The sequence below is a fragment of the Xenopus laevis genome, chromosome 1L, assembly GCF_017654675.1.
Source record: "Xenopus laevis strain J_2021 chromosome 1L, Xenopus_laevis_v10.1, whole genome shotgun sequence".
In the NCBI taxonomy this organism is placed as follows: domain Eukaryota; kingdom Metazoa; phylum Chordata; class Amphibia; order Anura; family Pipidae; genus Xenopus; species Xenopus laevis.
In genome coordinates, this window is record NC_054371.1 from 143,388,387 (window position 1) to 143,412,984 (window position 24,598).

A 24,598-nucleotide genomic window follows, 5' to 3' on the forward strand; every position below is an offset into this window, starting at 1 on the left:
ATAGGATAATGGAGAATTGCGATCTGGCAGATATATTATTTATGCTCAAGAATAATTAATTCAATTCATTTATCAAGTCAAGTGCAAAAGTGGTTACAAACTGATATTTTTACTAACCATCATATTCAGGGAAATAATCAACTAGATGCGAGTACATGATTTTTTCCTCTAGAAGATCTTTCTTGTTAAGAAACAGGATGACGGAGGAATTTTGAAACCACGGATATGTGATGATCGTCCTAAATAACGCTTTGCTTTCTTCCATTCGGTTCTGTGGAAAGAGACTTAACCGTTAATGGGGATGCAGAAATAAATAGAGACAAATAACAATATACTATTAGTATGCTTTTACAATGCAGAGGCTTTAAAGGGGAAATACATTTAAAAACTAAAAGGTAAAATAGAATAATGCTAGAAATGCTGTATTTTGTATACTAAACATAGTATACATATATATATATCTTGAAGGAGATTTTTCATTGACTGACAGAAAAGGAAGTGAATAGTAGCCACAGCTACCTCTCACTTCTTGCTGTTCTGACCAGTATAGTGATGTGCCTAAATAAACAACTCTATGATCAACAGTGAATCAGTAACAAGCAAAGTAACTAGCTAAAAAACATCAAGACCCATTTTGTGTAGCAAACAATATCAATAAATATTGGGCCAGGTTCACTTCAGTGAGAAAAGTTCTCACGGTTTATCACGTGAAAACTCATGGATGAGATTCAATTGGAGAAGAAGAAAAAAAACATCTCCAAAATTATGACTATGAAGATTTTCATTCATCCAGGTCATAGTATATCTAGCATCTGTACCCCGGCAGTTTTAGAACACTTCACACATCCATTCATGCAACTCTCACAAGTAACACCTGTATCTAGGAGTTGCATGACACATTGGATAATCCTATCACAACTACACAGAATCAACACCTCTGTGAGTTTCTTCAGATGTCACCTCTTTGAAGAGTTACAATGTGCCATTGTAAATGGATTAGTGGAAGAGTTTATATGCCGAGAACTTCCCACACCAGTCAGTTGAACTGAAGAAGCTGCTCGGATGAGTAGTGAAACGTCTTTATTGATTACTCAGCAAGTCCAGTTGTTTTTAGATTGACCTATACTAGATATCTCCAAAATTAGTTCCAGTTTTCCACATAGACTTCAATAGAGTTTTCACATGATAAACCATGAGATAAGCTTTTCTGAATTGAATTGCATCTCAAATTGAATCTCATCCATGCGTTTTCACGTGATAAATCTTTTTCTCACTGATTCGAATCTGGCCCATTGTTTGTTATCAGTAAAAATAGCACACCAACAAATAAAGCTGAGGGTCACTGACCAACAGTGCCAGTCACAGTGATTAAAAGCCTGTGAGGTCAGCTTTGCCAAGAAAATGTGGAAACGGAAACTGATTAGATCACTGAATAACAATAGTTAGAGAAAAATCTTCCAAAATTACAATGCCAAACACTTTTACCTAAAATTACTGTGATGCTGGCTTCTAGAAGAGATGGACTAATAGCTATATAACCCTCTATGGGTTCACTGCCATTTCTTACCTCATTGTCAGATTCCACCAGCACTTGATCATATTCACTAAGGGCTACAAGGAACATTATGGAGGTGACGTTTTCAAAACAGTGTATCCATTTCCTTCTCTCAGATCTCTGTCCTCCTACATCCACCATTCTGCAGGGTAGACAGCGGCAATTAGAAAAACAAATATTTTAACATATCAAAACTTTTGAACCAATGGCCACCAGAACTATATAAACACTGATTTGAAGAAAAAGGAAAAAAAGTTGACGTGGGTTTGTTTGAGTAAACCTCATGTTATACAAGTATGATGAAGGCTTCAACAGCTGCAGGATAAGAAGCTCATACTTATAAAATAACAATGGAATTTCAAGAGGGGATCACACCATTCTGTTTTAAAGGGGTTGTTCACCTTCCAAGACTTGTTTTGATTAAATATAATATATAGATGAAAGGAAAAGTAGCAGAAAAAAATTATCATTTTCTCTAGCTTGAATGGATGCTTCCATGGCTACACAGCAGTGTGTTTATTAAAACTATAGTAGTCTTTCTGAAGTAAACAACATTTTTACCAGTACAGGGCAGCAGTACATTATATTTTAATTTCTTTTAGACACTTATTTTTTGGTGTTACTGTTCCTTTAAGAAAGGCTTAACTAACCACCAATCCTTGTGTCTACAAAATGATCAGCAAAGGGGTAATATATCTTCCTGTACCTGAAGATAACACTTTGTAAGTCGAAGGGATACTCAATGATTCCTGTTGTTGGGACTCGAACTCTCAGCACATCTTGCTGGGTGGGAAGGTATCCTTGAGTTGCTATACGGTCCACGTCGTTGAGATAACTGCAGAATAAAACAAAAATAAGTAGAAGTTTTTTTAGATAATTTCCTTATATAGAGGCTTGTTGATAAAAATGATCTTTCATTACTGAAGCATGTTACACACACACACACACACCACTGCTGAAAAAGAAACAAATACACAAAAGAAGATTATATTTATAAAATATGAATGTTCCGGGACCACGTTTTCCTTCCTCAGCTGGTGAGAATGTACATATTTATAGGAAACCAAAGAGTGACACCTACTGGAGACAACCAGCTGTGAGGATTAAGGGGAAATAGCAGGGCTGTGGAGTACATAAATCCTTTGACTACTCAATTCATGGTTCCTCCAACAGGAACACCAAAAACTGAAAGCGTAACAAAGTAATAAAAATATAATATACTGCTACTCTGCACTGGTAAAATATGTGTATTTGCTTCAGAAAGACTATTATAGTTTATATAAACATTCTGCTGTGTAGCCATTCAAGGTGGAAGAAAAAAAAAAAAAAAGAGAAAAGGCACAGGTTACATATCGGATAACAGATAAAACACCATTGTATTGGACAGGGCTTATCTGTTTTGTACTTTGTATCCTTTGCCTTTTCTCCAGCTTGAATGGCTGCCTCCATGGATACACATCAGCATGTTTATATAAACTATAGAAGTCTTTCAGAAGCACACAACTTTTACCAATGCATGCTAACAGTATATTATATGTTAATTACTTTAAAATGTTTTAATTTTTTGACATTACTGGTCCTTTAATATACCAATGTATTTTCCATGTTGATTGAAATCAGTTAAGTATACAACATACAAGGCATTTTATGACTGCCAAAGCAGGTAATTCTAAACCAAAGTCAAACTACATAAACAAAAAACAATTGGAAAACATAAATCATAATACTATGAGTTTGAACCAGTATGGTTTTATGCGTAATAAATCTTGCCAAACTAACTTAATTTCCTTTTATGAAAAGGTGAGCAGGGACCTTGATTCTGGGAAGGCAGTGGATATGATCTACTACTTTGTTACAGCATTTTATACAGTGACACAGAGAAGGTTACTAGTTAAATTAAGGAATGTTGGTCTGGAACATAGTATTTGTACTTGGATAGAGAAAGTAAAAGATTAGGCCAGTGTTGTTAGTGGAGTACCGTGAAAGTAAAAGATTAGGCCAGTGTTGTTAGTGGAGTACCGTAAGGATCTGTACTTGGTCCTTTGCTTTTTAACTTGTTTATTAATGACCTGGAGGTGGGCATTGAAAGTACCGTTTCTATTTTTGCAGGTGATACTAAATTGTGCAGAACTATAGGTTCCATGCAGGATGCTGTCACTTTGCAGAACAATTTGACTAAGTTGGAAAACTGGGCAGTAAACTTGAAAATGAGGTCCAATGTTGATACATGCAAGGTTATGCACTTTGTCATTTATTGTGTAACTCGCATTTATATTATTTTTGCCAGTGTGTTGGGAGTTTCCTTAACGGAGAAGGATCTAGGGGTTTTTGTAGATAACAAGTTGTCTAATTGTGATACTAAACTCTATGGATAGTATAGATATGGGTATATATAGTTTATGTGAGGGTATGGTGGGATGTGTTTATGGATGCTTTAATTTAGAGGGGTTGAATTTTATGGACTGTCTTTTTTTCAACCTGATTTAAAGAAACAGTAACACCAAAAAATTAAAATGTTAGTAAAGTAATGAAAATATCATGTAGTGTTGTCTTGCACTGAAAAAAAAGCTGCTGTGTAGCAATGGCGGAAATTGAAAAAAAGGCTATATGTCACAGGTTAAATAGTGGATAACAGATAATTATTTTCTACAGACCTTATCTGCTGTGTAACTTGAGCCTTTTATCCTTTGAATGGCTGCCCCCATTGCTACACAGCAGCTTATTTATATAAACAATTATAGTGTTTCTGAAGCACACAGCAGTTTTACCAGTGCAGGGCAACACTGCATTATATTTTTATTACTTTAAAACAAATTTTTTGATGTTGCTGTTCTTTTAACTATGTAACTATGTAAAACAACTTGTATATTAATTAAACCTGGCATATAGCTGTAGAATAGCTGCTTAATACAATCCAAAATTAACTAAAGTATTGCTTCTGCCATATCCTCCTTCACAGAAGCTCTTAAATATGATTATTTTCAGTGCTTGTATTTAAAGTTATTAGGAGGTGGAGTCACCAAAAATGTAGACTCCAGATACCTAAAATAGCTCACAACTCCGACTCCACAGCACTGGGAAACAGTACTCTTATGTCACATTTCTTCTCATCGAGTGTCACAATTTCATCATTGGACTTGAATATGTGTTAAGTTTAGTTACTTGATTGTAACTAAGCTGCATTAATACATACTGGTGACAAAACAATCCTATGTTTAAATAATTTGGAGCAGCCTTGAGATATGGAGACTAAAATTATGGAAGGATCTGGAAAACCCCAGGTCCCGGATCATAGACACCTGTAACAAATATTTCTGCCTTCTCACATAATTATGATCTTGTTATCACTCCAAGGACTAGTTTTCATGGGTGCCTACTTTTCTCTATTTTTGGCACTTTTTTCAGTTTGAGAGAATACTATTGCTATCACGATTACTTAGATGTCAACAGAACTCACTAACAAGTATTCTTTCATTTCATCATTATTGCAGCATGATTTTCAATGAGGGCTCATTCTGTAGGAATAGAGTGAAAAGGAGGTAAGGTGGAAAATACCAGACAAATATGCTTTGTGGCCTCATATGCAAAGGGTTCTGACTCTTAGGGGGGAATTCACAAAAGTGTCGGGAACTAAAAAATGTCTTTAAAATGTCGTAGAAAGTGTCGTAGCAACAGCAGACAAATTCACAGAGCATTTCTCCGCCAATTTTCTGACATGTGCGACACTTTTGAATTAGTGTCGTTAAAAGTGGGCGTGGTTTTTTCGGCGCCACTTTTCCCGCCATTTTTATGAATTGCTCGTAAACTCATTTTTTTTACAGACAATTTTTCAGACACTTTAGGTTCTCCAAAATGAAAATGTCAGGAAAATTGTCGTTTAAAAAGTCTTGGTAAATGTCGTTTGTACGATGAAAAAATATACGACATTTTAGAAAATTGTCAGACTTACGAGACATTCAGAGATGGTGACATCTGCCTTTGTGAATTTGCCGTTCATACGACATTTTACAAATTTGTCGACCGCCACTTCTGGGTTACTTTTTTTACCGACACTTTTGTGAATTCCCCCCATAGAATCATGAGTAGTTTTACACTCTCACAGTAGCTGCTGCTATGTTAATGTTTCTACCGAATAACTTTGAAGATGCTGGAAGCAAGCCAGGATCCTGATCTGCAGTGTCTCATTATTAAACAAAATAAGGAAGTGAAGCAGGAATGTTAAGCATACATCTGACACTCAACCTATGAAAGGCCAGTCAGAAAGTAATGATCTGCACAAATGCCTGTAATTTTGTTCTCAGGCTATAGCTCTTCTGCTTCCTAATATCAAGTTATTGAACAACAGAACCAGACCAGTGTTTTAGCCCTCTCTCTCTCTATATACAGTAATTTGCACTTGGGTTACTTTACACGCTCTACAGTGACCCCCTGTTTCTGACCTTGTCTAAATCTTTGATCTGAAGCAAATCAACATTCTATTTTATGGATGCCCAGCAAAAGTCCTTTTTTCACTGTGATTTGTGGTGAGAATTATACAGCAGTGTGTTAAAATGGTGAATCCTTGTGCTGGGAAAGACCTCTGACCTTAGCATAATTTACCACGGAGATGATGGATTTTTACAATACATTAATAGTATAGTACAGATATAAAACAGAAATACATACAGTTACAAGATTAAAGGATAAGCAAACCTTTAAAATAAGTAAACATAAAACTGACGAGGTGCTAATCTAAGTCCTATTGCAGTGTGTGTGTGTGTGTATATATTATTTTTTTAAATTCAAGATATTAAAGTAAATATGTACAGTTAATATGAACGAATTTTGTTACAACATTGGCAACTAGTGGTGAAATTACAACTATGCTCCAGTCAAGAACTTGTCAGAAGAATGAAAGAGAGCTGATCGTGTTCTGTTTAGGAAAGACCTGAAAAAAATCTAAGGCTTATAATATTTTTCCTAATCAGAGCGATATCAAACCAGCCCTCTTTCTTCTGTTGTGATCACAATCCTTGTATGTATTGACCATTAGGTCTATTTATCATGCTGTAAAAAAGTAGAGTGAAACATTACCTGTGATGTTGCCCATTGCAACCAATCAGATCTTTGCCCTATTTATGATGCTGTGTAAAAAGTGGAGTGAAGCATTACCAGTAATGTTGCCTAGACCAACAGATCAGAAATTAGATTTCAACAGTTAGAACACAAAAGCCAAGATCTGATCTGGTTGCTATGATCAACATAACTGGTAAGGTTTCACTCCACTTTTTACACAGCATGAGAAATAGACCCCTAAGTGTTTGTCAAAGTGAGCAAACTGCTGAGCACTCGCTTTTAGCAATCAACTTGGGATAAATACGATTTTTATGATTTTTGGTGGCACATATATTTTTATAAAGGAAAGGAGCACAGCAAAGAGTGGGAATTAAACTTTCCAGCAGCTCCATACCTGGAAGAGTGAAATCCTTAACCCAGTGGTTTACAAATTCTGAGGGTTTAGGTGCCCCTTTAAAAATTGTTACAGAAAGACATCTTTTTTTTTAAATTTCAGAACTAGGAAAGCAAATTAAGCCTTCATCCTAAAACTGTAAAACATATAGTTTAAAATGCAAAATGGAGCCCACATACATTTACTTGCCAACTAATTTATCATACGAGCAAACCATAAATATGTTATTGTCTCACAATGTTCCTCATGCTGTGTACCCTGACTGCTTGTATAGATGCAACAAACAGTGTGGGTCAACAACCTCCAAAGACAAATCATACTTAAAGCAAGGACAGCAGGAAAGAAAAAAAACTCCTGAGCAGCTGTTAGCGAGAAACAACATCCAGAATACCAGTAACCTAATAGCCAGTATAAGATTCAGGAATGATCTTTAAGCAATAGCTGGTAAGCTACATGTTGCATGTTGTTTGTCCACTGAAACAAAGGCCTATGTTAAAGCTTGCAGAATATCACTTTTTTTTATTTTTTTTATTTTTTATTAAAAGCCAATTTTCTTGGTTCCCAGTGGAACAAACTTTCTGCAGTTACCTGCATGCAGTACTTACATACATTTGTTAAAGGGGATAGCAGAGACTATTTAACAAAAATAGTACTTACTATTTAGTGGAATCAGACAGCTGATATTCCCGTCGCCTGTCGTAGCACTCTTGTATGCCAGGGTCATTCCACAAATACTTTATTGCATCTACATAAGGATTCTCAAAAGAGGCGACCTTCTCTACATCAACTTCTCGAACTAACAGTGCATGGCCCTGAGAGGAGGGAAAGGAAATCATGTCTAAAAATAGTAAGCCAAATAAAAATATGACACTGCAATATTCCATATATTTACTGTTGAAAAAGGAAAGGGTGTGGAACTGGCAAGTGCATCCCAGAATTAGCCAGGAATTGCTTCAAAATGTTAGGTGCATATAAATTGATGCCATATCTTTTGGAGATCCTGACCTGTACTCCAGTTCCCACAAGTCTCAGTGTAACTCAAAGGGCCAGATTCAATTCAGTGAGAAAAAGTTCTCATGGTTTATCAAGTGAAAACTCTTGGACGAGAGTCAGTTCGAGGAGAAAATAAATTCACCTAATACAGTTCCATTTTTCCCACAGACTTCAATAGAATTTCCATGTGATTAACAGTGAGATAAATTTTTCTGAATTGAATTGCACCTCAAATTGAATCTCATGCACGAGTTTTCAGGTGGTAAACCTTATACTCCTTGAATTGAATCTTGCCCAATATCTAGATCTACAGAACTACATTTCAATTGTGCTTTGTGTGCTGAAATGTCCAAAATCATTATCCGTTAACACCCATATTTGCCAGCTGTTAACAGTTCTTAAAATATATAATATACAGGTATAGGATCCGTTTTCGGGAAATTCGTTATCCAGAAAGCTCCGAATTACGGAAAGGCCATCTCCCATAGACTATATTTTATCTAAATAATTCAGATTTTAAAAAAATTATTTCCTTTTTTTCTGTAATGAAAAAAACAGTAGCTTGTACTTGATCCAAACTATGATATAATTAATCCTTATTGGCAGCAAAACCAGTCTATTGGGTTTATTTGTAGGACAGAGTGCCGGAGCTCTTCTAAACTGCGACTGTTCACATGTAGCTCCAAGCCATTGGGAATAGTTAATGTTTACATGATTTTCTAGTAGACTTAAAGGAGAAGGGAAGGTTAAAACCAAGTAATCTTTATCAGAAAGGTCTATATAAATACACCAAAAAAACCTCAAAGTAATGCTGCTCTGAGTCCTCTGTCAAAAGAAACACCACATTTCTTTCCTTCTATTGTGTATACCTGGGCTACTGTATCAGACTTTCTGCTTTCAGCATAAACCTTCAGGGCAGGGCATGAACATGCTCAGTTTGCTCCCCTCCCTGCTGTAATCTGAGCCCAGAGCTATGAGTGAGCAGGGAGAGACTCAGGCAGGTAGTGATGTCACACCAAGCTAATATGGCAGCTGCTATCCTAAACAAACAGACAGTGTCTAGAGTGGATTACTCAGGTATGGTAAAGCATTCTGCAGAATAAATATAGACTCAAAGCTTGCACTAGTGTAGCTAATCTATTGACAATAAACTGCTTTGGTAGCTTTCCTTCTCCTTTAAGGTATGAAGATCCAAATTACGGAAAGATCCCTTATCCGGAATACCCAAGGTCCCGAGCCTTCTGGATAACAGGTCCCAAACCTGTACCTCCTTTTGAGACACTCTTGTATCCTTAGCCTTACGTATGCAATGTAAATTAAAGTAATTTATCAGCATAAATTGCTCTCAAGCAGCTAGGTTTTGTTTATGTCACGAGTAATAATTCTAATCTGTTTTTCAGGACAATAACCTTTACTATAGGGAGCATCAGCCTTCCCAGACACTAAGGGGCATATTTATAAACCCTTGAGGAACCGGTTTATATTAAAAAACAAAAACATATTTTTGCCAAAAATAAAAATCTGCCAAGGTTTTTTTTCTTTAAAAAAAAAAACAAAAAAAAAAACAAGATTCAAAAGCAAACAGTTATGACCCATGTGCCCCCCTCCTCAAGTAACTGATTGGTTACTGCCTAGTAACCAATCAGTGGAATCCAAGAGAGCTGCAAAGCGGGAAGTAGAATCCTGGCTATAATGTTAGATATCCATTCACTCCAGCCTTTATACATTACATTTTTGGCTAACTATATTAGAAACATTTGCACAGACTATTTACCCAGTTGCTTACCACAAAGTATTCCATTTATTGAGTCTCCTGGATTATCAATGAGGAGGTCACATTAACCAAAACAAAATATGAAAAGGCTGTAGTAGCCATTTTAATGGTAATGGAGCATAGTATATTTTGCCCACTTGTTCGCCATACACGTTTAGATTTTATTCATCGTACGGTGAATGTTGGGAAATCGATTGTATGTTTTAATGCCACCAATCAGATTTAAACTGCAGGATTCAAGTAGGATAACAATCGTATGAAAGTGTAAAAACCGCAAAAAAACAGTAGAAGGCAATATCCATCGCTGTCGCTATTTAAATGTTTTATCATCGGCAATTCAAATACATCACTGTATATTGTGATTTTATTTCCAGAAGAGACAACCAGTATACTGTACAATATTTAATGAATTTAAGTGTCCCTGCAATAGTGGATTCCTTGCATATATGTGAGCAGTATTTTAGGCTACAACTGCACATGAAAACCAGGTGAACATGGCCTTAGGTAGGGAAGGCTGAAGAAGAAATACACTGTGTAATCAAGTCTGCCCATTACCACTGAAGAAAATAAACGTATCCTCTTAGGAAAAGTTGCTGAAAAAGGGCTGCAGAAAAGATTGCTAAAGGTGAGGAACACAACGATTTTGAGAATGAGCAGCCCTCAATTTGTTGTTGCACTAAAACTATTAACCAGCCTAGATGGCCATGAGGAATTCTAGGGTAGTTTAAAGGGGAAATACCAAAATCACTAAAATATACTGTAATGACACCTAAGTGATTATGACAAAGTGCAATATGCACAGGAGTAATATGTGGCAACATCACGTGGGGTGGCAAGCAACATGTTGCTTGTGAGCCTCAGGTTGGGAATTACTGATCATTAGACTCTTACCTGGTAGGAACTCTCTAGCTGAACAAGAAGTAGAAAGGAAAAGGAAAATACTAGAGAAATTGGAAGATGTAAATGTTGTGAATTTAATCATGTTGAAGTTGAGGTAATGTCAACTCAAAAAAAAATTTGTGCCTAGTAAAAAAAAAAACTTTGCAATATACATTCATTACAAATTGGTTATTTGCATATGTATGGCTATTGAAAGCACTGTTTGTCCCTTTCTATTCTCTGTACTGGTGGCTGACTATTTATACAATATAAGACAAGGCAGCTGATTAACAGACCTATCTTTTCTGGAGAATTAAGACTGTTAAAACAGTAACAACCAGGAGTTAACAGTAAAACCAAAAAATGAAAGTCTTTTAAAGGGAAAGTCAACCCCAAAATAAAAATGGGGGCAGCCATTCAAAGGAAAGAATGCTCAGGTTACACAGCAGATAAGCTCTGTAGAACATAATGGTGTTATCGGTTATCCACTATTCAACTTGTGCCATAGCCTTTTTTCAATTCAAAAGGATAGGATTGTTCATCAAAGCTGCTGTAAAGTGTTGATTCTAAAGAGTAATTTAACATATTTACAGCTTTACGAAAGAATGTAGTAATATGATGCTTTAATTTACAGCAAAAAAAAGGTTAGCAATCTAATAATGGGTTTCCTGTAATAGCCAATTTTATCCCATGACATAAGACAGCCCTACAGTGTCAAACCTTATCACCAGTTCAGGAAATGTGTGGCACAGCTGTCATGCCTGGCTCTCTGCAGATAAATAGCACCTTTTTTAAGTTTATTCAACAAAGAACACTTTCACATTTTAAACAACCCACAAAAAGGGATATGCGGTCATAGCTATAATCCGCACAAACCATCTTACAAGGTGCAAAAATTATTACTCTTTGCAAGATTGCATTTTGCTTCATCTACAAGTGTGTGTGTGTGTGTGTGTGTGTGTGTGTGTGTGTGTGTGTGTGTGTGTGTGTGTGTGTGTGTGTGTGTGTGTGTGTGTGTGTGTGTGTGTGTGTGTGTGTGTGTGTGTGTGTGTGTGTGTGTGTGTATCTGACATCACTGCGCTAGTATGAGATTTCTGAAAGATGAGTACTATATCTAACCAAACAAAACAACAATAAAAAAAATGTATGTACACAAGGCTTAAAGAAGGAAAGGTTAAAACTAAGTAATAAGATAAGTAAGCCTTATCAGAAAGGTCCACCTAAATATACCAGTAAACCCTCAAAGTAGTGCTGCTCTGAGTCTCCTGTCAAAAGAAACACTTCATTTTTTCCTTCTATTGTGTACACCTGGGCTTCTGTATCAGACTTCCTCCCTTCAGCTAAAACCTCCTTGCCCCAGGCGTGAGCATGTTCAGTTTGATCCTCTTCCCCCACCCCCTGCCTTATTTGCTGTAATCTGAGCACAGAGCTATGAGTGAGCAGAGAGAGACTCAGGCAGGAAGTGATGCCACACCAAGCTAATATGGCAGCTACTACCTAAACAAACAGAGAGCTTTTAGAGCTGTTTACTCAGGTATGGTAAAGCATTCTACAAAATAAATATAGCATTCTAGCTTGCACTATTGTGACTAATCTATTGACAATAAAATGCCCCCGTAGCTTTCCTTCTGCTTTAAACTGCTATGGAAATGTTATTCAGCTGACGTGTTTTAGCAACACAGGGCCCTTTATCCATACATACAATAACAGAACACTCAAACTAAGTTTAAATAGTCCCAAAGGGAGTGGTTAACAGGAGACACACCTCACTGTCCCACTCTAATGTCCATCACAGAAAAGATTCAATAAGGTGACAAAGGCTGAAGCCTAGACATGAAGAAGCACCAGAAAGCTATCCTTCAGAAAAAGACACGCAAAGAGACATGGAGGATTACCTGTCAGAACAAGTGTACTCATGGATGGCAAAACAGCATGGATTATGCTCCACAGGATTGCCCTCTAAACCGCCCTTACCCCAGAACAGGCTACGTGGCACAAGCATGGTACCGACAAACGATGGGGAAGGCCATCACCAAATGAGAGCGATGATGACAAGCTGGCATATGACAGGTGTTTTTAAAAAAATAAATTTGGGGAAACCCTTGAGTGTAGATCTACTTCCTTTTTATTTATAACCCTATGTAACATGACAATACTATAAGGCATTCAATTTTGTTTGTTTGTTGATATGTTTAATTGGTGCAAAGACATTATTAAAAAAAAAAAAAAAAAGGAAAGTAACACACAATTTCAATACTTTATTAATATCTCCTCCTGTAATTTTACATCCGGGGGAAATGCATTGTGGAACAATGGTGTTAGGCTTTGCGCCAGCATACCAGACAGACAGTTTAGGGACCAATACACAAGATATGGAATAAATTCCGTATCTTGTGTGTTGGTCCCTAAGCTCAGTAAGTGACTTCAACATAGAGCATGCAGAGAAGAAGATGGGGACCTACAGGGGCATCTTTGGAGGCACAGATCTTTACTGCTAAATGGCAGTGTTTGCTTTGGGCTTGTATGGAAACACAAAACGTAATGTACAACAATTATGCCCTACTTCTTTAGTTAAGCTTTAGTTTAATGCCAGACATGGCTGATTCTCAAATGCAGGCCAATCAGCCCCGACATTGGCAGCAGCCTTTCCCTGTGCCTGCTCCGTAACCCTGGTCAGCTTGTGCACTAGTGTATAAAGGTATCCCTAAAAAAATTCACCTTCCCATGTTTGTAGTAGTCAAAAGGCCAATTAGAGGTGTAATCTGAATAAAACACTATTGCAGTCTTGCAGGAACACTGCAGAGGGTAAGTGAATTATAAAACTAGGAGTTTGGGGTGGGACAATGAGGTCCGTTCCTCCACTGGGACTCTAATCTAGGGATGCACCGAATCCAGGATTCTGCCTTTTTCAGCAGGATTCAGATTCGGCCGAATCCTCCTGCCTGGCCGAACCGAATCCTAATTTGCATATGCAAATAACTGACGGGAAGGGAAATCGCTTGACTTTTTGTCACAAAACAAGGAAGTAAAAAACGTATCCCCCTTCCCACCCCTAATTTGTATATGCAAATTAGGGGTTGGATTCGGCCGAATCTTTCGTGAAGGATTCGGCCGAATCCAAAATATTGGATTCAGTGCATCCCTACTCTAATCTAAGTATGTGTAATATAATTTAGTTATTTTATAGACTACATTGTGGATTGCACACAAAAATCATTTTGCAACCATTAATTTTCCAGCATAAGCCTGATCTTCTCTAACCAAAAATTATCTGTCAGTATGAGGCAGAAAATTTCTGCCAAAATCTTACCTTGTTGTGTTCATACTTGTATGGTATTTTAAGGGTTTCCATGGCCCGAATCATAGCTTGCATTGCAGTGAATATATTTTGATAGACAAGCTTTGTGAACCCCCTCTTATCTTCATCTGAATAACCAGATCCATGGATTATCCTCATCTGTTTGATAAATGTGCTTTTTCCACTTTCTCCTGTGCCTGAAGAGAAAATGAAATTATTTTAATAATAAAATAAAGTCAACTTGTACATGGATATGCATTTGAATATACAGAAAAGAAACAAAGGTTAAAAAAAGGTAATTAAAAGTTTGATATACCGTCTAGTTTATTTTGTACAGAAGTCATAATAGCTATTCTGGTGCCTTGTGGAAACAAAGACTACTTGAGTGGTAGAACGGACACAAAGAATGAGTTATTTATCACATGAAAGTTAATATGCAAATATACAGTATTTTTGTCTATAAAAAATCAGGCAAAGCCCAGCTTCCCTTTTGATCACAAAGCTTGTGAATTTGTGAATGTCCATGGCTCACTTGCAGATAATTTACAAACTCTCTGTGCTTATGGCTTGGTGCATGGGCAAAATAGCAATTAATATTCAATAACTGGGTTTTCACATGGGAAAACACCAGATGAGAGCACTTCCTTTCACAGTGTATCTGTTTTAGTTGCATAACTATATATTACTGGTCCCCACAGCAAATAATTTTTCAGGCCCCAGTCTTTCAGGGCCCAGTCTTTATTGAAATTGTATATAATTTAGGGCCTCATGGGGCCCTTGTAACTACTGGGCCCCCTGCAGTCACATGGTCTGCTTCCTCTATAATTACGCCCGTCTGTTTATAGAATACCCAGATTAACCCAGACCCCTATGCTGCATGCGGAATTCTGTTGGCATTTTCTCTCAAATTTTGCCTGAAAATGAGGTGAGAACCCTCTGTCAATGTTTTTAAGCAATTCTCAAAAAAAAATCACTGGGGGTGAATTAGGTAAGTAGTGTTTTCAGTGTGGAAGAAACTGCTGTGGCAAATATCTCAAACAACTACAAGTGACATTGGTCTTCGATAAGGCACTAATGTGAAACAGGATTAGGACATGGACAGCGAACTAAACAGATTATTTTGGGTAGTACAGGTACAAGTGGTATTCTATTATTAATATTTCTTAAAAAATAGGAGCATGTTCCTGCTGATTAATGCTGGAATCAGTTTGCACATGAAAAGTAGCCAGTGAAAGTAAAATTGTTGGGTTGAGCAGCATGTGCCAATGTTAGACCCAACTAATCATATTACCAGTCTGGTATTCACAGTACAATTGTATGCACTTGGAAGGTTAGGTTAAGGCTAGGGCCACACAGCGCGATTTTGCAGCGATTCTGCGCTGGGCGAGTTGCGAGTTACGAGTCGCTGCGGTTTTTAAGCCGAAATAGCTTTGTTAATTTTGGCGCTGGCGTCAATGCAAATCGCGGCGAAATCGCTGCGCTAATTCACACGCGGCGATTCGTTTTCTATTGTCGCCCGAAGTTGCCTCGCTGGGCGTTTCCGGGCGACAGTAGAAAAAGAATCGCCGCGTGTGAATTAGCGCAGCGATTTCGCCGCGATTTGCATTGACGCCAGCGCCAAAGTTAACAAAGCTATTTCGGCTTAAAAACCGCAGCGACTCGCCCAGCGCAGAATCGCGGCAAAATCGCGCCGTGTGGCCCTAGCCTAAAGGAGGTCACCCGAGTAGAGGATTAACCCATACTGTTTATGTGTATAAAATGTAAGTACCCTTAGGCAAAATGAAAAATAAAGGCAAAAAAAAGTTGCCATAAGTTGCCATCATGTGCTAGATTTTTATATCATAGCAAAAACTTAAATATGTTATGAAAGCTAGAAAACAAAAGCTCTCTACATTCACAGGATTTAGTGAAAGGACATGGGACAAATGACCTAGGTCACTCAATATTTAATTTTATAATCGTAATGATTGTACCAATGTAGTTTTAAGATTAATATAATGTTGGAAAGAGCATTTAATATCAGCGTATTTTATATAATGTCTGGGATTTAGATTTTCCCATGCATTAGTGATATATATATATATATATATTTTTTAAATCAAACCACGTAGCTACTAGCAATCAGCAGTGCTTTGATGCTTTGCATTGCCTACGAAAACGGCTCTTTCCCATTGATATGAATGGTTCACAAAAAAAACAAAAATCAAAAAAACACATTGCTGCTTCAAAAGGATGACAAAATATCCATCATCTTATAATCAGTCCCGGACCAAATATAATATAGTGAATAAAGTACCCCCTTTTGTAAAATATAGGGATATTATAAGTTACCAAGGAGTTTCATGACCATATAAAAACACGAGGCCGAAGGCCGAGTGTTTTTATACAGGTCATGGAACTCCGAGGTAACTTCTAATATCCTCATATTTTACAACTGGGGGGTACTTTATTTATTATAATACACAAATTTCAATGAGTCATGTGACAGAAATGACATCAGAACTTACCGTTTATAACTGATGACATCAGAACTCACCGTTTATAAGGATATAATTTACAGGATATTCATGGCTTTTGTGTATTATATAAAAATTATGAACAGTTCCCACAAAAATCTGGGTCTGGTTCGGCCTTACTGCATCATTATAATTACATATGAATAAGTATACTCTACTTCCTCATCTACAATCACTAGTAGAGCTTCCTCTAAAGATACCCCCAAAGGTATACAAAAATCAAATCCACTTAAGCTTACATCTTTTAATCACAGTCACAGATGTAACCATGCACTTTGTAATTGGAAGGAATGCAACGAATCCAGGATTCGGTTCGGGATTCGGCCCTTTTCAGCAGGATTCGGGTGAATCCTTCTGGCAGGTAGAACCGAATATGCAAATTAGGGGGGGGGTAGGGAAATCGCGTGAAAACAAGGTAGTAAAAATTTTTTTCAACCTTCCCACCCCTAATTTGCAAATGCAAATTAGGATTCAGATTTGTTTCGGTAGTTGTCCGAATCTTTCGTGACACAACATGGTAAAACATAGAAACACTAAGAGAACATCCACTAGTCGTGGAATCGTCACAATACATCAGAATTTTACAAGGTCCTTAAAGATTTCAGAAGAGCTGAAAGTTAAAAATGTTATTATATATTGTTGTTATAATTACATAAATCTTTATCACTTTTATAGTTCTGAAAAAATTGTATATTTAACCATAAAGAATTTTATGTCATAAAAATAAATAAAAAGTTTTAAAAAAAAGCTGGAGCTAGTCCGACCCTGCAGTTTATTGGCCTGTGTATAGGGCCCTCCTGGCTGATATCTGTATGAAAATTCTCCAGTTATCAGACAGGTTTAAAAATTCTGTCAGAGCATGAGTGTGCCAAAAAATTAATCTATATTGGGCTGATCCGATCGTTGGGCCACAGTCCCCGCTCTGTCAGGATTACCAAACCTGCCAAATCGACATCTGCCCGAGAACAACTGGGTAATGGAATAGCCCGTCAAAGGGCCCCATACATGGGTCAATAGGCTGCCGACTAGGTGTGGCAGCTTTAATTGCCCCATGCATGGCCACCTTTGGAACTGGGATTACAACACTGCCACCACAACAGAAAAGGAAACTGGAGAAAAAGTATTCACGAAGAGCAATAAGGGTCTATATGAGAGCCACAATCTCTAAAGTATCATCAACATTAATTTTGCATAAATGTTAAAACTGCAATCTTCATCTTTCCGTCTGAAATAGTTTTTGCCGTTTTACAGATTATTGCAGGCATGTCTAAAGTGTGGCCCGGGGGCCATTGCGGCCCTTTTTGAAATTTACACCAGCCCTCAGCCTCCATCATGACATTAATAATATTAATATTAAGGCACATTAGTGAAATGATCTGCCACTTGGTCTATACTGCTGCCTGTGTGTTGAAGGTACTGGCACGTAGAGACGCGCTGTTTTCGCATACTTCTTTAGGGCTGAAGGTGTCAATAGATGTACAGTAAACTAAAGAAGTATGGCGTCACTACGTTCCAGTACGCGTCTATTGCTAACACCTTCAGCACACAGGCAGCAGTATAGACCAAGTGGCAGATCATTTCACTAATGTGCCCAAATATTACTGCTACGATTACTTGATTCCTTAATTTAATGCTAATGGTTCAAAGAATGTCAGGCTGAATGGTTGGCCCCCACACATTTTCACCTCACCAAATCTGGCCCTCGTTGCAAAAAGTTTGGGCAACCCTGGATTATTGCTTCATAATATCTGGGTGGGCATTGGGGCGGATATTTGTCCACTTAAAAACTGGACAGGTGGAATATCTGCAATACAAATTTTTTTTTTGGGCATCACTTGACAGCAATTTTTGTGTATGTGACGAAGCTACGGCAATATCATATAAACAAATATAAATAAAAGTACAATCACTATAAAGCCATTGCTTTCACTTCATTAAGTGCTGCAAGCATTTCAAATGGATTCCTGTAAGGCAGCATTTTCACTTCCTTTCACTAGACACTTAATAGCTTGTCTGTGCATTACACAAAGTAAATCATCTTTCCATTCCTATTTGCTAGCTTTTTCTGCTTTAGTCGCCTTATTGTTCTCCTGTAATGTCCCTTGTGTAGGAGATAGTGCTTTTATACCATTTTACTGGAGGCACTTTATGTATTTTGTGCTGATCTCAACTACTGCGTAAGCCTTTGCAGGCTTCCTAATAAACACAAACAAAACAAGCTTGTGGGTTTAGAAATCATGTATTAATCTATTAAGTGAGAAAGAGAAGTCATATTGTCCTTATAGTCATTTCCTTTCAAAGTTATTAAAATTAGACACTGGGGTTTACTTTAACTTTCCAAAATCTGCAGAATATGTTGACAGGATGCACATGTCTAGGGTAAAGGTATAGTTTCTCTTTAAATGAAAACTATACCCCCAAAACAATGTAGATCTCTATAAAAATATATTGAATAAAACAGATTATATGTAAAACCCCTGCTTCATGTTATTAAACCATTTTCATAATAATATACTTCTTTAGTAGTATGTGCCATTGGCTAATCAGAAATAGAAAATTGCCATTTAAAAAAAATAAGGGCAGCCTCTTGGGATCCTAGGATTCACAGTGTGCACAAACAAACCAAACATGTTAGGTCACATGAGCCAATTAACAGACAGAGTTGTGTCTTTTGCTTCCTCACTTCTTCCTTTTGCAGTTAAGAGTTGTAGTATTTCTGGTCATGTGATCTCTGAGGCAGCACACAGACCATCACAAAATGGTGGCTCAAGGCAAGAGTTGTAAAAGGGCAATATTTACTTAAATATATATATATATATATATATATATATATATATATATATATATATATATATATATATATATATAGCCGTTTGGTAAGATTCTTTAATATGCCACTCAATTTCATATAAACTATCTGTTGCTTAAGTATTCATTTTTGCGCTAAAATCCTTCAAATTCGATATTTGAATTCGAAGGATTTTACTTCGATGGACGAATTTGAGGGATTTTTAACCCTCGAAATTTGACCCTTGATAAATCTGCCCCATAGTATGTGGGAAAAAAAAATGTTTTTTTGTAGTTTGTCCCTTTTTCAGCTTTCAAATGGCAAATACAATTATATTAAGAATAGGCTTAGTTGTTTACTAAAATTAGTTGGCTTTTACCATGCCCTTAAACATGTATGACTCCCTCCTTATACCCTAAGCCACGTCTCAAATCTGTCATGGCTATTACACCAGCCTTAAATGGACAGAAAGGGATTTAGGACTAATCAGTAGCAGTTTACGGGCATAGTAGGATTTACAAGAAGTTACAAACCTTTGTAAAAGCAGTGTAATTCCCTCATTCATTTTAGGGGTATAGTTTTGTATTAAGTGAGCAAAGTAATCTACTGTGTATTGCAATTCAGAAGTATTGCATGGGACCACCTGATCAAAGCTAGGACCCTAAAGAACACTTAATCATACAGATTAGCCCTGAATCCAATGTGCACTACATAGGATATCACCACCAGGATCACATAGGAAGCTTCCCCTTAGGAACCATACTTAAAAGGAGAAGTACACTTTTAGCATGTTATAGAATCCTAGCAATTTTTCAGTTAATCTTCATTCATTTTTTGTAGTTTGTCCCCTTTACAGCTTTCAAATGGCAAATACAGTACAATTATATTATGAACACAAGCTTAGCAGTTTTCTAAAGTTAGTTGGTTTTGCCAAGCCCTTAAAGATGTACGAGTCCCTCCATATTCCCTAAACCACGTTTCCAAATCTGTCATGGTTATTACACCAGCCTTAAAAGGACAGAAAGGGATTTAGGACACAAGAGAAACAAAATCAGTAGCTATTTACAGGCATAGTAGGATTCACAAGAAGTTAAAACCCCTTTGTAAAAGCAGTGTTATTCCCTCAATATTTTTATTGTTTTACAAACAAATGCAATATTTATGTATCAAAAGTTTGACAGGTTATCATAGGCAGTACAGACGGATGGAAGTAAACATAAGTAAGTTACCAGTTCACATCAATACAACTTATGTCAACATTGAATAGGCAAAATAAAATAGTTACAAATTATCATGGGACAGTGTGAGTCTGTTATATTGCATTAAGTATCAAACTTTTATCCTTTTGCAACTATTAAACAGTGAAATCAAAGAGCCACCTATATAGTCGGGATACCCCTTAATCTCAGAATGCGAGTGAAAGACTGATGAATTGCAGAATAAGTCACAAGAATTTAATATACCTCAAAGGTAAGATAGTGTAGTAGAAGGAAAAGGAAAGTCAGATGGAAAGAAGCTGACAAACATTGGGATCACTGCGTCTATACTCCAACCAGGGTTGGTGTCATTCCCTCTTTTATAGTGACTGCAAAAATGCATACATCACATGAGCCACAGCGAATATTCAAGCCGTGTGATTATATATAGTAGCTAGATGAAACATCTAACTGACCTGCCAGCATTTAAAGTTAAAAATACATTGCATATGCACTATATTGTGAAATTGCTGGAAAACAGTTTAATTACTGGCTTGGCACTTTTCCGTTCTACTTGAAAAATGATTCCACTTGGCACACATCATTTATAGTCTTCTAATGAGGAAAAAGTGAACTCAACAAGAAGGTCTAAACATTCACCGCTGTGCAGTTTATGGTTTACCTCACTCAAAAGGACAAGGGTCTTGCTATGAAAAAGAAATAAATTCTAATGCTAAACTACACATGGATAGTGATAAGAAGGTATTCACAGAGAAGCCGCTGGCGTTACATCTGCTTACAACTCAAAAAGGTACTGGCACAAGAGGAGACTTATCTGCCCTTGATAAATCTGCACTACCATGGCCAATAAAGCTCCTGAAAATGCATTCCCCTTGCATAACCTTTGAATCCCCACAAGTAAAACACATTACTCGCTGCGATCCGGCTTAAATCGCAAAAAAAATGTGAATGAAGGCATTTTTCCTGCAATTAAGCTGGATCACCATAACGTGTTTTACTTATGGCAATCCAAAGGTTATGCAAGGGAAGGCATTTTCAGATTTGTTGCCCATGGTAGTGCAGATTTTAATGTGGGCAACAAATATTGTGTGCCAGTACCCCAAGGGTTAAAACAAGCATTATACAGTGTTAGACGGTAGATCAGATAAGGGGGGGGGGGAATGGGGTTTTGTACATGCAAGGGTCACACTGAAATCCAGGACACTTTCTTTGTAATACAGGTATGGGATTGGAAAGGGATACTGACCCTCAAAATTCTGGAGCACTGAACATACAGATTGACACTGAAAAACAACCAATAACTGATACAAGAGGTAGAGAGGGGTCTGCCCAAATGAGCTTACATTCTAATGAAAACAACACTGTCAAAGTAGCTACCCATAAAAGTCATATTAATGATTGTAAAAAATAAAACACATTTCACACACACACACACACACACACACAAATCTGTAAGCATCAAGACTGTGACAAATATTTCCCCAGCAATCAAACTTAAACAGCCAATAACTTTTATAAAGTATTTAATACATTTTACATCTTTCTGTTTACCCTTACTTTTTAAAAGACTATACTTTTCCATGCTGTTGGCATAGTCCTCTTTTTCACAGTTTCGGATCTGGATTGTTATAAACACCAAAAAATTAAAGTGTTTTAAAGTAACAAAATATCATATAGTGTTGCCCTGCACTGGTAAAACTGATGTTGCAGGGCAACACTGCATTATATTCAGATTACTTTAAAACGCTTTAATTTTTTGATGTTACTGGTCCTTTAAATCACCCTTAGGGTGAGGTCACAGGTGGTGCTTTTAGGTTGCGTTTTTAAAACCGAGTGGTAAAGCGTAAATACACCAATTAAACCATACACGCATGATAATATGCGGGAAAACAATTTACATGCAAAATGTATCAATCAATAAACAATATAATTGGGTTACCAGCATACAATGCCGCAAATATGTATATGCGCAATCCATCTCACAAGAGTTTGGCTGCCATATTGAAAATATGTGGCGTATTTCAGCGAAGTGCATTTCCAAACCTGTGAATCCCATAGAGTTCAATGGCATTTCCTTGGCATATTGGCATTTCTGCTGAAAACCGCAAATACTGGCGTTGCGTGGCGGATGTTGGCCCACTATTTATTCTACCAGCTCTTTGCCTGCTCAAGGAGCAGCCAGTCAGCATGGCACTAATTTGTTACACATGTCAGACTCAATTTACTGGTATTCTGCGTACAGAAAGCCTTTGCCCTATGTATGAGCCAGAAAGCCTGAAGGTATAGGTAAGAATAACATGATGGGCAATTATTTACACTAAATGCATGGCACAGATGACCACACACATCTAAATGCTATCAGGCATCTACCCTTCTTGGCATCTTGATAGGAAGTTGTATTACAAAACAGAATATACATTAGCTACATGGGCAAGATGAAAGGCACACCTTCACTGAAACTAGAAATAACGAGGAGGAAATTTTTTTTTTTTTCTAGAATTTGGCTGACTGGTCAGCAAGTAGGGTAAAATAGGAACCACATAAATCTATATTTTAAAGGTCCTTTGCTTAGTTATTGGCTCCACAGATTGACCTATAAGAAAAATATTTGGGGGGGGGCAACAAGCCCTCTAGCCATCCGGTTTTCTCTATATTATGAAAGGGTTTGGGCTGCATAGGGGTATATTTAAAGGAACAGTAACACCAAAAAATGAAAGCGTTTTAAAGGAATAATAATATATTGTACGGTTGCCCTCCGCTTGTAAAATTGGTGTGTTTGCTTTAGAAATACAACAATAGATCATATGACCAAGCTGCTGTATAGCCATGGGGGCAGCCCCCCAAGCACAGGATACACAGTAGATTACAGGTAAATTCTGAAGAATCCCATTGTTTACTACAGAGTTTTAGCAGTTATCTGTTGTGTATCCTGTGCCTTTTCTCCTTTTTCATCTTTCAATGGCTGCCCCCATAGTAAAACAGCATCTTGTTTATATAAACTACAGTAGAGTTTCTGAAGCAAACACACCAGTTGTACCAGCGTAGAACAAAAGTACATTATATTTCATTACTTTAAAACACTTTCATTTTTTTGGTGTTACTATTCCTTTAAGAACAGCTTGAAGGGCCAATAAAAGACATGCTAATAAAATACATGCATGTATTTTAAAATGAAATGACAAGCCACATCATCAGAAGAAAAAATTATCCTTTCCTGCATTAAAGCAAAGAAGGTACAAGCTGCTTGAGGAAGGGCCTTTATGTAAAGATCTTTTTTCTTTCTTCAAGAAATATGTTGTAGCTGTATTTTTATCACTAAAGCAGAAGTGTTTAAAGATGCATTTCCCCACAGACATAACATACACAGACAAAAAAGGAACAACTGGTATTTAATGTCTGAAACAACATGAACAAGAATATAAATCATAAATATAATGGTAAGGCAAATTACACATGCTTAGTCGAATGACACAGGTATGGGATTCGTTATCTGGAAACCCATTATCCAGAAAGCTCCAAATTACGGAAAAGCCAGCTCCCATAGACTGCATTTTATCCAAATATTTAAAAATGATTTCCTTTTTCTCTGTAATAATAACACAATACATTGTACTTGATCCATGCTAAGCTAAAACTAATTCTTACTGGGAGCAAAGCAATCCTGTTGGGTTATTTACTGTTTACATGATTTTCTAGTAGACAAGGTATCCAAACTATGGAAAGATCCATTATCTGGAAAATCCCAGGTCCCAAGCATTCTGGATAACAGTCTTCACTGAACATTCCTGGTTAGCGGACACAAAAAAGACCCAGAGTTTCCAAGAAGAGTCATGGTCAGGGAAGACTGCAGATAATAATAGCATTGACAACAATAGAATGAATGTATGGATGGTTTCGTGAAAGTTTTTCTTTGTATTAACTGTCTATATAGAAATTCCCTCTCAGATTTCAAATATTACAGGTCATTCCTTGTCAACAGAAGTTGTGGCTATTTAAGCTTTGCAAAAGCACACTTTTCTACACCCAAGAAATCAGTCTGTGAGAGGTGGGGGTATGGACTTTAGGACATTAACTTTAGTTTGGGTGGCAATGTCAGAAACAATGGAAATGACACAGTCACAGAAAAGCA

General features: G+C 37.1%; 1 protein-coding gene across 1 annotated transcript in view; it reads right to left on the reverse strand.

Moving 5' to 3' along the window:
• The window catches only part of gnaq.L (guanine nucleotide binding protein (G protein), q polypeptide L homeolog), a 53,246-nt gene that overhangs the window by 2,800 nt on the left and 25,848 nt on the right, over positions 1–24,598 (reverse strand). The window contains 5 exon segments of the mRNA NM_001087694.1: positions 118–271; positions 1,568–1,697; positions 2,262–2,390; positions 7,662–7,816; positions 13,961–14,145. Of these exon segments, the coding sequence (NP_001081163.1) occupies positions 118–271; positions 1,568–1,697; positions 2,262–2,390; positions 7,662–7,816; positions 13,961–14,145 (753 nt within the window).